The sequence below is a fragment of the Pseudogymnoascus destructans genome (genome assembly GCF_001641265.1).
Source record: "Pseudogymnoascus destructans isolate 20631-21 unplaced genomic scaffold scaffold_3, whole genome shotgun sequence".
NCBI lineage: Eukaryota > Fungi > Ascomycota > Leotiomycetes > Thelebolales > Thelebolaceae > Pseudogymnoascus > Pseudogymnoascus destructans.
In genome coordinates, this window is record NW_020167522.1 from 1,059,006 (window position 1) to 1,071,847 (window position 12,842).

Sequence of the window (12,842 nt, forward strand, 5' to 3'; positions counted from 1 at the left end):
GTATAATAGCTAGAGTATACAGCAACTGTGATTAAAATAAAGGCGCTCAATTACTCGGAGTCATAATTGCCATATATGGCCACTTCAACAAACTAGTTACCTAGAAATGGAACCAAAGAAGGAATACGGATCTGCTTGATTCCGATGTTAGTTCTCAGCTAATCATGGTTCCTCATCGGACCCTTGGGCGGCACGAGGATTGTGGACTTGAGAGTTATCGATATGGGTCGGCTGGCTCTTGAATGGTTCCTTGGATTGTTGAGTCAAAATTCCTTTTAAATACCCTGAAGTACAATCTAGAGGTGTCACAAGAGTAATAATCTACTGTATACTAGGAGCAGCGAATCATAGAAAACTACATACATACGAATCGTATCATACAATTCTTCGACTTTTCCATCCAGGTTGAAACCGGTTTTGCAGCTTCCACTCTGCCAGTCCCGAGGTTCGGCACCAATGAGTTTCTATGAAACATTATTTCAGGCTATAATTCATGTGTATGCCTTTCTTCGCAGTATACTCAAATGGGTGCCTTTATCCTAGATTCCGAAACGGCGATCTATCCTTTGGGACTCATTCTGCCAATAGATCTACCGGAAATGCTTATTTTGCCACGATGCAATTAATCCAAGATCGCTCGTGGGTCGCGGGGTATTCTACGGGGTAGACTATATAACAATGGAGAGATGTACGCCTTTGAGGGGGTTTTCGGCTTCAAGAAAGAGTTTCTAATGCAACTCCACTAAGATGTTTAATAGCCACTTTCTAGTCCTTGCCGTTGCCTTCGGCACAGCATGGTTCTTCCTGCCGGTGGCAGGTAGCGTGCTACCTAAAGGTCAGATTGGTGAAAGTCGCCAGGACACAGGCAATAAGTGGATGGATACATGGACATCGATGCCCCAGCTCGTGGAACCGGGCAACTTACCCCCTTTACCATTCGTAAGAACCCAAAGAAAAAAAACTCAGGCAGCCGAGAAGCATTCTAACTATTACAGTAGACACCACAGAGTGTCGTTTTTAACGAAGCAACACTTCACCAGACTCTCCACGTTTCCATTGGAGCTGATAGGATCAGACTACAAATCTCAAATACTTTCGGCGGCAGCGACCTCCCAATCACCGAAGGTGCCATCGCTCTTCCTACTGTCATCGAGGCGTCACCGATAGCCAGTCTGACTTGTAACGGAGCTACGTCGGTAACAATCCCGAAGGGCGAAGTGGCATACTCAGACCCGATTGATTTTTCAGTTGCGGCCGAGTCGATGCTTACCTTAACCCTCTATCCTGCTGCTGGGCAGCCTAGAAACAGCATTACGGGTCATCCTGGGAGTCGGACTATGTCTTGGATGCAAGAAGGCAACCAAGTAAATGCAACTAGCATAACTGGATCGAGCGTCGCTCGTTGGTAATGACTAGCCCCAATATACACCTTACTTATTACTAGCCTGATAACTAATTCGTTGCGCAGGTATTTCGTGAGTGGAGTAGAGGCGTGGGTTCCAGCCGCTTCGAGCAGTTTTATCATTCTCGGCGACAGCATCACCGACGGCCGTGGCAGTGACGAAACAAGAATAATCGGCAAATAACATCATGTCATGTTTCCCGACTAAAAATTAACTTCCAGCAGCTGGCCGGACTTGCTCCTTGCACGGATTCAGACAAACCAACTCACCGAAATAGGAGTTGACAACCAGGCCGCAGGAGGCAACCGCGTCCTCCAGGGCCTCGGTCCCAGCCTAATCAGCCGGTATAAGCGTGATGCTATTGAGAAAGAATGCGTAAAATACATCATGATCTTTGAGGGCGTCAATGACATTAGAACGGCAGGGACTAACCAGAATACCCGAACTCGACTTGGAGACAAGCTCATATCTGCGTTCACGCAGATCGCCAATGGTGCACGCGCCGCTGGCATTCTCATCTTTGCTACGATCACGCCGTTCTCGGGACCAGGGCAGTCGTATTCTGACCCTACTCGTGAGGTAACACGGCAGAGGGTTAATGGTTGGTTCACATCAAGCGGGCTGTTTGATGCCGTTGTTGATTTCGATGCGGTCGTTCGCGATCCGGCGACTCCTTCGCAGTTGGCCCCAGAATACAACGGCGGAGACTATCTCCACCCTAATGTCGCGGGGTATCAGGTTATTGCGGATGCGTTTCCGTTGGATATATTTACGGCTGCGGCTAGCAAACGTGCCGTATAGATTACTCTATTTAAAGCTGCCATTTATGGACAATATATAGATGCAATATAAATAAGTGTTGACCGAGGATGGTCACTGTTGGGGCATCGATGCATTGAATCGTATTGGATTGATTGATTGATTGAAGAGCATCGTAAGGATGTTCTTCTTCTGAAGCTATATAGTGATGCAGCTGATGCAGGAGCGACGGCGTTGTGTCGCCTAATCGGGAAACCACGCCCTGGCTGTTTGAGTCCAACACGCCCTTCCAGATTCATCAGTATTGGAAGCAATTTGTGAGAGAAAGTATGGATCTGTAGGCAATGACTCTATCATGTGCAATTTGACCGTAGTTTTCCAGCGTCATCGAAGTGAGTATCCTGTAGATCCACCAGTCCAAGCTGTCGCACGAATTCTTCATGCTTTTGGCGTGGGAGCTCCTTGGTGAACCCATCAGCTGGCATTTGGCTAGTCGGCACCCATTCAGTCTTGAACGTTCCCTTCTGAACTTCTTGACGCAACCATGACTGGTGCACGTCGACATGGCGTAGTTTGGTCACCAGTTTTGGGGTCTCCCGGTTGAGGAGTCGAAGTGTCTGCTGGTTGTCGCAGAGAATAGTGAATGGTTCGTCGAGTTCGAAGTGTATGGCCTTGAAGAACCGCATCCACCACATGAGTTCGCCAGCAGTGAGTTATAGAGCTAGAAGCTCAGCTTCCGTGCTAGAAGTAGTCACGGTTTTCTGTTTCGTAGCCCTGTAATGGATGATGCCGCCAAATAGGGTAAAGATATAACCTTGGGAGCTGAACCTAGTGAGTAGGTTATCGGCGAATGAAGCATCGCTTGCACACAAGAACAGGCGCTTGTAATCCTTGACCCTGCCATTATACAAAATAGCATAATATTTTGTGGCGTCTAAGTAAAGAATAGTCTGGTCGACAGCGAAGAGGTGTTCTCTTGAGGGGTTCTGTAGAAATTCGGACAACTTTGAGACTGCCCTAGCAATATCTGCGCGCGTTATGACGCTAGAGTAGTTGATGGAGCCCACCTTCTGTTGATACTCATATATCTCATTCTTCGAGGCTTGTAGAGAGTTAGTCATGAGTGGAGTGGTTGGTAGTGGTGTTTTGGGCTTCGTCTGGTGCGGTTTGACGTTGTATTTTGCTACTATCTTAGAAATGTAGGCATCCTGAAGAAGCCAGACCTTTTTTGATGCTCTGTCCCGAATCACTCTAATACCAAGAAAGTGGTCGATCTCTCCAAGCTTTCTGAACTCATATCTCTTTAAAAGCTTAGCTTCAAAGACACTCATTTTAGGAAGGTTAGCTGTACTACAAAAGAGAATGACATCGTCCACATAGAAAAGGAGAGTGAGCCAGCCATTCGTGAATAAACAGTTCACTCCCGGGCGAAAGGCCCAGATCTGCCAGAGTAGCTGTGAACTCCCTATACCAAAGAAGTGGTGAGACCTTAAGACCGTACAATGCCATGAGCAGCCAAACTGCACACCCAAAGTTTTCGAAGCCGTCTGGGCATCTGCAGAGGATAGGTGGGTCAAGTGTTGAGTTGGCGAAGGCGTTAACAGCGTCATATTGCCATACTTCAAGGTCAAAGTAGGCAGCAATGGCCATCATAATAAACCTAAAGGTTTGTGCAGCCAGTGTTGCTGCATACGTCTCATCCGTGGTTTCCTGTAGATCTCCGCGTGTGCAGAGTCTGGCCTTGTGCTTGATCAAGAAGCCATCAGGATCGAATTTGTATGTGAAAACCCACATAAGCGGTAGTGGTTTTTGTTCTGAGTAGCCTGAGTCGACGTACTCAAAGACTCTCTTGCGAAGAAGGTCATCATGTTCTTTCTGCGCGGCGACCCTGAATTCTTCAGCGTGTGGATGGGCCAGCATCTCCCTCCAATTCCTTGGTGTTGTAGGAAGGTTATCCCTATGAATCTTTAGCTTGGGCATCGCCCTTCCAGCTGAGAACGCAGCGTAGAATGGTTGGAAGCTGGTAATAGCCTTAGTAGGGGGCTGACTGTGCGTTGCATAGGCTGACCGTCGCGTTCTCCCGCCAGGAATGATGTTGGCTTCACTGAAATCAGAGACATTGCATGATGGTTGTCCTCCTTCAAGGTGGTAGCTGGTTGGTACGACGAGATCTTCAGAATCTCCGTTATTAGATGCATGTAGCTGGGGCTGAACATGAATCTCTGGCAGTGGTGAGAGTGATGCTGCTAACTGGGGAGATAGCATCGACTGCGGAGATGGAGTCAATTGCGGAGACAGCAATTGGTCTTGGTTTTGGGGCTTGGAATAAGCTGGTTTTGACTTAACAGGCTTCCGTGAAGCTATAGCTCCCTACTTGACATTTGGTCGGGACGAGGCGTTTCTGGCCAGCGTTGCTCTTCCCCCACAAATGTTGGAGAGGCACTGAGAGCGTCGCCGACGCAATTGTCAGGGAGGTTTCAAGGTGGAATCACATATTGGTGACTGTCTTTGCTTATTGGGTTGATATGAGCGAAGCTGCAGAATATTTCTGAGCGTCGTGCCAATTTTATAAGCGTTGGGATAACTTGAGTGGTGACTACCCCCCCTGCACTGAGCTATTTCCCATGCCAGGGGCGCGGTAAAACTGTCTACGGAGGTTATGTTCATAAGTGCCACCCTCATCAACCCCATGTGCCGCCTCCATCTCCTCCAGCGTGCCACAGGGTGTGCTACGCGAAGAGCCATGAGGACGGCAAGACAGATCGCCGTACATCATGAAGGCGCTACATGACTGCAACAATGGCGGGCATGTTCTTTTCAGGGAGGGGGTTCGGTTTTTCATAGGCACCGCAATGGATTTGACTTTCTTAAACCACATTGACCTCGGTACGAATCATAACAAAGTATTCTGAACATCTAAACTAACCCAATTGCAGACATCCAAGGACAGTGGCTCTTCTCCAAATGACACCGACTACTGGCAAGCCAACTCCTTCCCATTCGTCTTCCAGAACGTAACCTCGTTTTTCAAACTGGGCGGCAACGACGTCAACATATACGGTGGCGGAACGATCGACGGCAACGGACAAGCCTGGTATGATTTATATGCCAAGGACATCTACACTCTTCGCCCGGTCCTCTTCGGCATTGACGGTCTCAAGAACTCGATATTGAGCGATTTGGTACTGCGTTATTCGCCAGAGTATTATCATTTCGTCGCTAATTCCAGCAATGTTATTTTTGATAACATCAACATTGAGGAGGAAGTAACAGTGCAAATCCAGCGAAGAACACGGATGGCTGGGACACCTACAGGAGTACAGATATCACGATTCAAAATTCTTACATCGTTAATAGTGATAGTAAGCAAACTTCCCTCCTACCACCTCCAACAATCTAATGACAAGTGAAGATTGCGTTGCGTTTAAACCAAAACAGCACCAACATCCTGGTCCAAAACCTCGTCTGCACCGGCTCCCATGGCATCTCCGTCGGTTCTCTGGGCCAATATGTTGGCCAATTTGAGTGAGCATCTCCAAATTGTCGTACCTTAAATCAATACTAAAATACTACAGCATTGTCGAAAATTTCCATGTCTACAACATATCTATGACCAACGCCTCCGACGGTGCCCGTATCAAGGTGTGGCCGAACACTCCCCCCGCCCTCTCTGGGGATCTCAAAGGTGGCGGTGGTTCAGGCAGGGTTAGCAACATCACCTATGACACCATGTACATCAACAACGTCGACTACGCGATTGAATACGACCAGTGCTACGGTCAGAAGAATCTTACCCTGTGTCTGGGATACCCATCCCCTCTTACAATCACCGATATCGTGTTCAAGAATTTCATTGGGAAAACAAGCACAAAGTAGCCGCAGATTGGTACGTTTGCTTGCAGTTCAAGTACGGTGTGTAATGGTATTGTGGCGAGCGATATCAATGTCGTGAGCCCAGGAGGCAAGAATGAGGCCTATTGCTTAAATTAGATGCGGCATGTACGAATGTTTTTAAGGGGTTTAATTAGCGGGTGATGCATTTTGAATGATGCGGTGCCCATTTTCAGATAGAGCAAATGGATATTAACGTTGTTTTCACCTGTATTAAGGCGTGGACTGATATGGATCATGATGGGGTTAGATTAAAAAATATGAACGATGGCGTCTCTTTCCTATTTAATTACTTCCTCTATACTTAATCAAGGCAAGCCATACTGCACACTCCTAAGTGATCCCATCTACTAGCAAAACAGCGAGACAGTTCTGTGAAATTTCTCTGCGTAGCGTTGGAAATGCATCCGGTGCCCGAGCCGGACGTCACAGATTCGACACTCCGTAGGCTCGTTAACTCTAAGTCTCCTAACGTGCTTTCTCATAAAGTGCCTCGTTGCTCCTGACAGTCGGGCTGTGACACGAGACCATTTCACAATACATGAAAGATTATTAATTGATGCTGATTGCGTAGGAGTCAACTTCCCGGGGCGTCGGGGGTCGATCAGCTAGCTTATTAAACATGCGAACCTCATTAAAGCCTTCTGTGATTCGAGTCCGCGATATATATTTTGGACATCCACATTAATATTCCGATCAAGGTAGGTTTTAAGGAAGGTGTCGATACTCGCATGCTGCAAGATCAAGTTTAGTGTAAAAATGAGCAACCATTCATCCCGCAACAGCTCCTCTGCCGTCAATATATCTCCTGGAACTAGCAGCACTATCCTTCGCACAAACACTTTGTCTTCTTTGAAAACTCCAATGCTCTTTATGACCTTAGATAGCCTGTTCCATATCACTGGCGCCGCCATCTCCTATGCTCCAGACAATCCAATTCCAAAGCACGTTTTTAACACCATAGGTATCACCACCCTATTTACGAGGTAGAGGCCATTCTTCAAAGAATACAGTTAAGCTCCGACTCATCGAGCATGACATCACACTTGTATGTTCCTCACCCTTGTACGGCTTCAACGAGACCGTATGTAGTCGAGTGCAATCTCGCAGCATCTCACAGAGGTCGAGGATATTGTCACACATCCTCAAGTCCGCGGCGACCTGCTTTCGCCCTTCATAGTGGTCGAGTGGTTCATCGTTCCATTGAGGTGGATTTTGCTCGAACGATCCATAGAAGAGCATCAGCGACGGTAACCGTTCATCCGAGGTGTCCTCCTTCAAGAACGCCTTTGCCTCATGTAATATGCACCGAGTATTCCACCAAATCGAGGGACTACTGGCTATGTAACAATCGAACATCTGCGGGCATGTAAACAGAACGTGGAGGACAAATAACCCCCCATATGAATGACCATAGATAGCTTCTCTCCAGGAAGTCGTTTGTGGGAATCTCGCCTTGACTGCCGGCCGAACCTTACTATCGATGAAATCGATAAATGCATCCGCACCTCCGCACTTCGGTACAGGAGTTTGTGTAGGTGGGGTTAAGTCGAGGCTGCGACGGCGTGCGTCATATAGCTTTCCGCTCAGAGGATATCCGATGGCGACAATGATGCCTCCGCCAGCAAAGTGTGACGAGGCCGCGCGACGCCAGGCAGCTTCCGTCGCTGTCAAGAACAACGCGTTTCCGTCAACGACATATCTAGTTTCGGTCAGAGAATTATCTTGTGTAACTTTCAGCGGGCTCTTGCATGATGGGAAGCAGCTCGCTGTGAGAGGTGCGACCATGCTGCCAATGCAGTGGCCACGACACCTGGATCAGATATGTTTCACCGCGTTCATTGTCCAGATAGAACTGCTCCGAGTTGGGAAGCGCGATTGCAGTTGTCTCGCCACCCATTTGACGGCTGAATTGCATACTAGCGAAATAGCTTTTGTGAAGTCGGAGAATTGCTCTGGGTGTGGCGATGGTGAAAATGTCGCGAACGGGGAAGTTGTGTCCTGCTGTCCAGAGATTATTCCCGAGGCTGATGCTGCACTACATAAGTTCCCCCCTCCCCCTCGGAGAATCGGATCCGCATCCGTCAGGCCCCATTTAAGGATATGGTCGGCTTAACGTTGTCAGGTCAAGTGTGGCCGTGCCTCTTCGCGCCTTCCGATATCGCTTCTCCGCTCTAGGGGCTTGGCAGAATCTGATAACAGTTAAAGTTATCAGATTCTGCGGGATTTTTATCCGAGGCCTATTAATCACGACAGGGTAGAATTTTCATTTACCGGATTTTTATCTGATCCGCCAGTGCATGTGGAGCTTTGACAAATACTAATTCCCACCGAATGGGTCTGGTTGGTTCATTACAGCATTGGCTCATTTAAGGAATTAACCAATCACTTAAATCTTGAGTTGCCCACCCCATTTTACACTCCATTTTACCCCGAAATTATGAATTTTGTAACTAAATATCTCAACAACTGTTTATTAGTAAATTATAAAAATGTATAAGTTAAGTTAATCATGAATATTCATGATTATGACTAGTTATGCTTACGTAATATTTGACTATTCGAATAGTCATGATTATTATGATTATTTGTGCTAACCCTGTATAAAAGGCTAAATATACATTTTTATAGTTTACTACAAAATAGTTGAGGAGATATTTAGTTGCAAAATTCATGATTTTGGGTGTCAAATGGGGTGGGCAACTCGTTCGTGTGGGCAACTCGTACGTGAAATACGTTGCTGTATCTAATTACTGTAATATAGTCTTCCTTGGGTACAGTATATCGCAATGAATTTAGAACACGTTACCCCTTGTCTGCGACATCTTCTTGACATTGATATCTCTGATCATAGCGACCGCGATGAAGCCCAAGACCATCACGGAGCAACCAGCAGCAAGCATTCTCGTCTGCGCATATCCGTAGGCTTGTTGGATTGCAAGTCGTTCGGGGGTTCCAACCTTATAGGTGAGCTGCACAGGTAAACTCTCATATATGGTTTGCAAGTCTGGCTGGGCAGATTCTGGTAGATACCGCCCGAGGGCCTTCTTGAACGTGTTCGTCCAGATAGCTCCAGAGACGGCACTGCCTATGGCGCCACCGATGGTGCCACTCACGAAAAGAAAAGCGAGCACCGAGGCGACGTATTGATGGTCGACGGTGGCTAGAACGGCCAGCTGGACGCAGAGAATGAAGACGGCCCCGGAGACGGAGAAGAAGATCTCGCACATGACGATGTAACCAATGTATCCGTTTGGCTGTCGGAAATGAATCATTAGGCCCAATGCGAAGACATACAGCGGGAGGCAGAACCAGAGGATCCATTTGAAGCGGCCTGTGACGCGGATGATGTAACCGGTAATAAACAGGAACACGAACGCGACAGCGCTAAAGGTGTTGGACACATATCCAGCCTCTGATATCGTTAGGTTGTTGACAACCATCAGAAAGGACGAGAAGTAGCTGGCGTAGCAATAGTAAGATATCTGGTAAGTGGCATCCAAGAGGCATGCACCTAAGACGGTCCGGTCAAGGAGGAAACGAGACTTAAGGAATGGCGTCGGAGCCACGTAAGTCTGGTAGAGAACGAAAAGACTTAGAAGGACAATGCCTACTACTATCATAGCAATAATGTAGCCTGTCTTCCATCCGTTAGGTGCGGTAGCAGCCAGGGTAAATGGCAGCAGGAATAAAACGAGACCACCGGCAAATAAGCTGACACCCGGTACTGTCGATTCCAAAACATGTCAGCGTTATGAATTTGTTGCAACGCAGGAATTTTTGGGCACTCACAGTCGAACTCCTTGGCGACATACCAGACCTGCTGTGGCAAAGTCCGGCCACTCTTTTCCTGGGTGATGATGCCTTGTTTCTCGGCTTTGCGAAGATTGTGGTTTAGTACCCAGTACAACGGCAAAGCCACGCAGGGGAAAATGATTGCCCAGCATCCGATTCCCCATTGCCAGCTAACATTATTGTAGAAGCCTTCGGCAGCTTTTGACCCGGCGAACGCCGTGATCACGGCCGGGGAAGAGGTGAAGGCAAATGCCAAACCTCGATTTCTCAAGTTCGTAACATCCGTGGCAATGACATTCCAGCTGTACGAAAGGCCCCCGAAGCCGACAGAGTAGAAGACCTATTAGTCTTTGTTAGTTTCGGCACACTAAGAGGCCGGATAGGGTATGAAATTTGTCTTGCCTGAGCAGCGCAATAGGTAGGAAGATTCTTGGATGCAGCCATAAGAATTAGACCCAGAGTGCAAAAGCACAGCATGAGAAGGAAACCCTCGGCTCTACCCCAGACGTCCAACAGCTTAGCCATAGGGATATAGACTGCTGCGGTCATCGCACTTGCAACGATTTCAATGACTGTTAAGAGCGAATGTGACTTCCAATCGCTCGTAGCAAAAGGAGTTAAGCTGCCGACAACGGTGGCTTTAAAGTTGTTGACCAGGGTGACGAGCCAGATACTATCAGCAGGAAGAATATCAGCGATGCAAATAGCAAGTTGGGGCAATGCTAGGACGTACAGTATTAGGACTCCAGCCAGCGATTTCTTCGACCAAGCCAGAGTCACGGCCTCTATTTTCTTGACGCCACTCTGCGCATCTCCACTAGGCTGTTCGTCTTTCTGGGCTTCTGAGTCGGATACCTTTTCTAGGGAGCCAGACCTAGCGTTCTGCTCGTTCGTAAGGTCGGCCAGAGTGTGTCCTTCCTCAATCGAAGAAGGATGCTTGGTGTCGTTGGGCGTGTTAACATCCATAATGCTATAAGACTCGTCCAGAACTGCCATTGGTCTCGAATAGATATAGATAGAGACGCAAGTTGTATGCAAGAGAGAGCTCTCAAATAAATATCGAGGGCGGCAAGCCAGGGTTCGGTTAGCTCCGCAGACGTCGCGTAGGACAGTCACTGGGATTACGCCCATGGAGATCTCGGGGTCGACATGATCCCGAGACCGGATGCTAGGAAGGCGAGTAGGGGTTAAAGATAAATTGATCAGTCACGACCTAGCCCCTTTCAAGTTAATACATGCTCAGCCCAGATTTTATTTCCACCGTACGCGCCGTGGTTGGTAATATCCTTGAGGGATGTTGGCTTGGGAGGTGACTTTGGTAGGGATCGTTGAGTCCACCAACATTGGCAAGGGGCTAAGACCCAAAGGCTGCATCTAATCTGATTGATCATTTGATTAGATATGGTTGCAAGGAAAATTTGCTGCCCGAAACGCTAATCAGATCCTAAAAGCGGGCCTGGCCAGCCCCGTTACGCAACCCGGTACACCACACAAAGAGGCCCGAGATATACCTGTTGGCCAATTCAACCGAGGTTCTCCACTCGTGACGTGTGATTTGACAGAAACGTTATGTATTGTGAGTAACTATACTCTACGAGTTTGCACTTTGTTCCCAGCCTCACTAGGATCATGTTGTTCGTCCATTCCGAGTCCATTTCGTCTCGTGTGCTTATTCCTTGCTAGGATTCGTCAAACTCTACCCGATCAATACCCGCATCATGACGGCCCAAAAGCGTCTAACTATACACCCTCTTGTGCACGCATGTTCTGCACAAGTGGCTGCGTATGGTGCGGAGGCTCGCTGTGCTTGTCGCGTTGCGTCTTCCATTCGTCCTTGGTGATAACATATTCCACTTCACCATCCTCGATTCCAGGAGGAGGGTTATCGTACTTGGTATGGTAAGTGCGAACTTTCGTCATGCCACAAGATGCCATTGTCGCCTGAGAACCAGCATTAACTGACATGGTGTCTCCAGCCACTTCCTTCAGGCCTAGGTCTTGGAAGGCATGCATCAACAGCTCGGATGAACCTTCCTTCGCGTACCCTTTCCTCCAAAACCTCGGCAAGAGTCTCCAGCCAAATTCCGCTCGCTCCCTGTTGTATTGTGGAGGTCCATCTTGTCCTGCATTACTTTGGGATGGCGCGAGAACCCACCAGCCAACAAAGTCGTCGCCAACGTAGCCAGCCCAGCATCCGAGCCCAGGGACAATTGTTGCCGCATTAAGCAGCCATTTATGTGTCTCAATCGACTCGTCGAGTGTCAACGCTCTGCCGAACAGAACGTACTTCATGACATCTGGATCAAAGTCCAATTGCCTGGTGAGTTCCTCGTGCTCAGGGCCGAGGGGTCGTAGCTCGAGACGCGCAGTGCGCAGAGTCTCTTGGGGAAGGGTCATGGTGTCTGATGCGATGGTTGTAGGTAAGATTTGTGCTGTCTCTGTTGCGTCTTCGTTATTCGAATATGTCCTCAGCTATCCAGTTTGCGAGCTCGCTGTACACTTCTCGACCATCTCTTATAGTTTTACGATATACCCTGCATAGACAGCATAGGTTGACAGAGCTACGACAGATCCAGCAGTGAGCAACGTGAGATACTGTCATCTTTGCCCCGTGTTTATTTTTCCATCGTGAACCACGACAATTCCACCCTTGATCTGCACTGTCAGCCATCTTCGGCCCATATTTTCAGGAAGGATTGGGTGTGATGTGCACATGCATGCACGTTTTGCATTCGACGTTGAGATCTACCATGTTGTTTCCCCCTTATGGATGCGTGTTCCAAGGACGGCAAAGAGGACCAGGAATATCACAGTTCAAGGATGAGAGAGAGTACCCGCTAATGTACTAGCTGGCGAGAACCTTTGATAATCTGCTCATCTAATCTAAGTATGTAATCTATCAGGCCACCCAACATATGCAGTGTCTGACCGATCGACCGTACCATTTCCTCGCCATTCCTTAGGTCTACTCCGAAGGGATCTTGGCGGCAAGTA

At 48.1% G+C, this 12,842-nt stretch overlaps 6 protein-coding genes across 6 annotated transcripts; 2 read left to right on the forward strand and 4 right to left on the reverse strand.

Annotated features, from left to right (window-relative positions):
• Positions 1 to 747: 747 nt before the first annotated feature.
• Positions 748 to 2,204, forward strand: VC83_01618 (uncharacterized protein; the record flags this gene model as incomplete). The annotated part of the gene is made up of 4 exons (XM_024465293.1): positions 748 to 939; positions 999 to 1,401; positions 1,469 to 1,475; positions 1,628 to 2,204. 4 exons carry the CDS (start codon positions 748 to 750, stop codon positions 2,202 to 2,204), a joined length of 1,179 nt encoding a protein of 392 aa, XP_024327364.1.
• A 2,732-nt stretch (positions 2,205 to 4,936) lies between these two features.
• VC83_01619 (uncharacterized protein) lies at positions 4,937 to 6,181 on the forward strand (the record flags this gene model as incomplete). The annotated part of the gene is made up of 4 exons (XM_024465294.1): positions 4,937 to 4,990; positions 5,099 to 5,524; positions 5,575 to 5,687; positions 5,738 to 6,181. 4 exons carry the CDS (start codon positions 4,937 to 4,939, stop codon positions 6,036 to 6,038), a joined length of 894 nt encoding a protein of 297 aa, XP_024327363.1. The 3' UTR covers positions 6,039 to 6,181.
• A 142-nt stretch (positions 6,182 to 6,323) lies between these two features.
• On the reverse strand, positions 6,324 to 6,967 carry VC83_01620 (uncharacterized protein; the record flags this gene model as incomplete). The annotated part of the gene is made up of 1 exon (XM_024465295.1): positions 6,324 to 6,967. The coding sequence occupies one exon, from the start codon at positions 6,965 to 6,967 to the stop codon at positions 6,662 to 6,664; it is 306 nt and encodes a 101-aa protein (XP_024327268.1). The 3' UTR covers positions 6,324 to 6,661.
• VC83_01621 (uncharacterized protein) lies at positions 6,711 to 8,329 on the reverse strand. The gene is made up of 2 exons (XM_024465296.1): positions 7,805 to 8,329; positions 6,711 to 7,755 (listed from the first exon to the last, which is right to left on the reverse strand). Exons 1-2 carry the CDS (start codon positions 7,969 to 7,971, stop codon positions 7,029 to 7,031), a joined length of 894 nt encoding a protein of 297 aa, XP_024327269.1. The 5' UTR covers positions 7,972 to 8,329; the 3' UTR covers positions 6,711 to 7,028.
• A 38-nt stretch (positions 8,330 to 8,367) lies between these two features.
• VC83_01622 (uncharacterized protein) lies at positions 8,368 to 11,165 on the reverse strand. Its single transcript, XM_024465297.1, has 4 exons — positions 10,582 to 11,165; positions 10,251 to 10,521; positions 9,846 to 10,188; positions 8,368 to 9,780 (listed from the first exon to the last, which is right to left on the reverse strand). The coding sequence occupies exons 1-4, from the start codon at positions 10,977 to 10,979 to the stop codon at positions 8,849 to 8,851; spliced, it is 1,944 nt and encodes a 647-aa protein (XP_024327266.1). The 5' UTR covers positions 10,980 to 11,165; the 3' UTR covers positions 8,368 to 8,848.
• A 423-nt stretch (positions 11,166 to 11,588) lies between these two features.
• Positions 11,589 to 12,245, reverse strand: VC83_01623 (uncharacterized protein; the record flags this gene model as incomplete). The annotated part of the gene is made up of 1 exon (XM_024465298.1): positions 11,589 to 12,245. The coding sequence occupies one exon, from the start codon at positions 12,243 to 12,245 to the stop codon at positions 11,589 to 11,591; it is 657 nt and encodes a 218-aa protein (XP_024327267.1).
• Between the last annotated feature and the right edge of the window lie 597 nt (positions 12,246 to 12,842).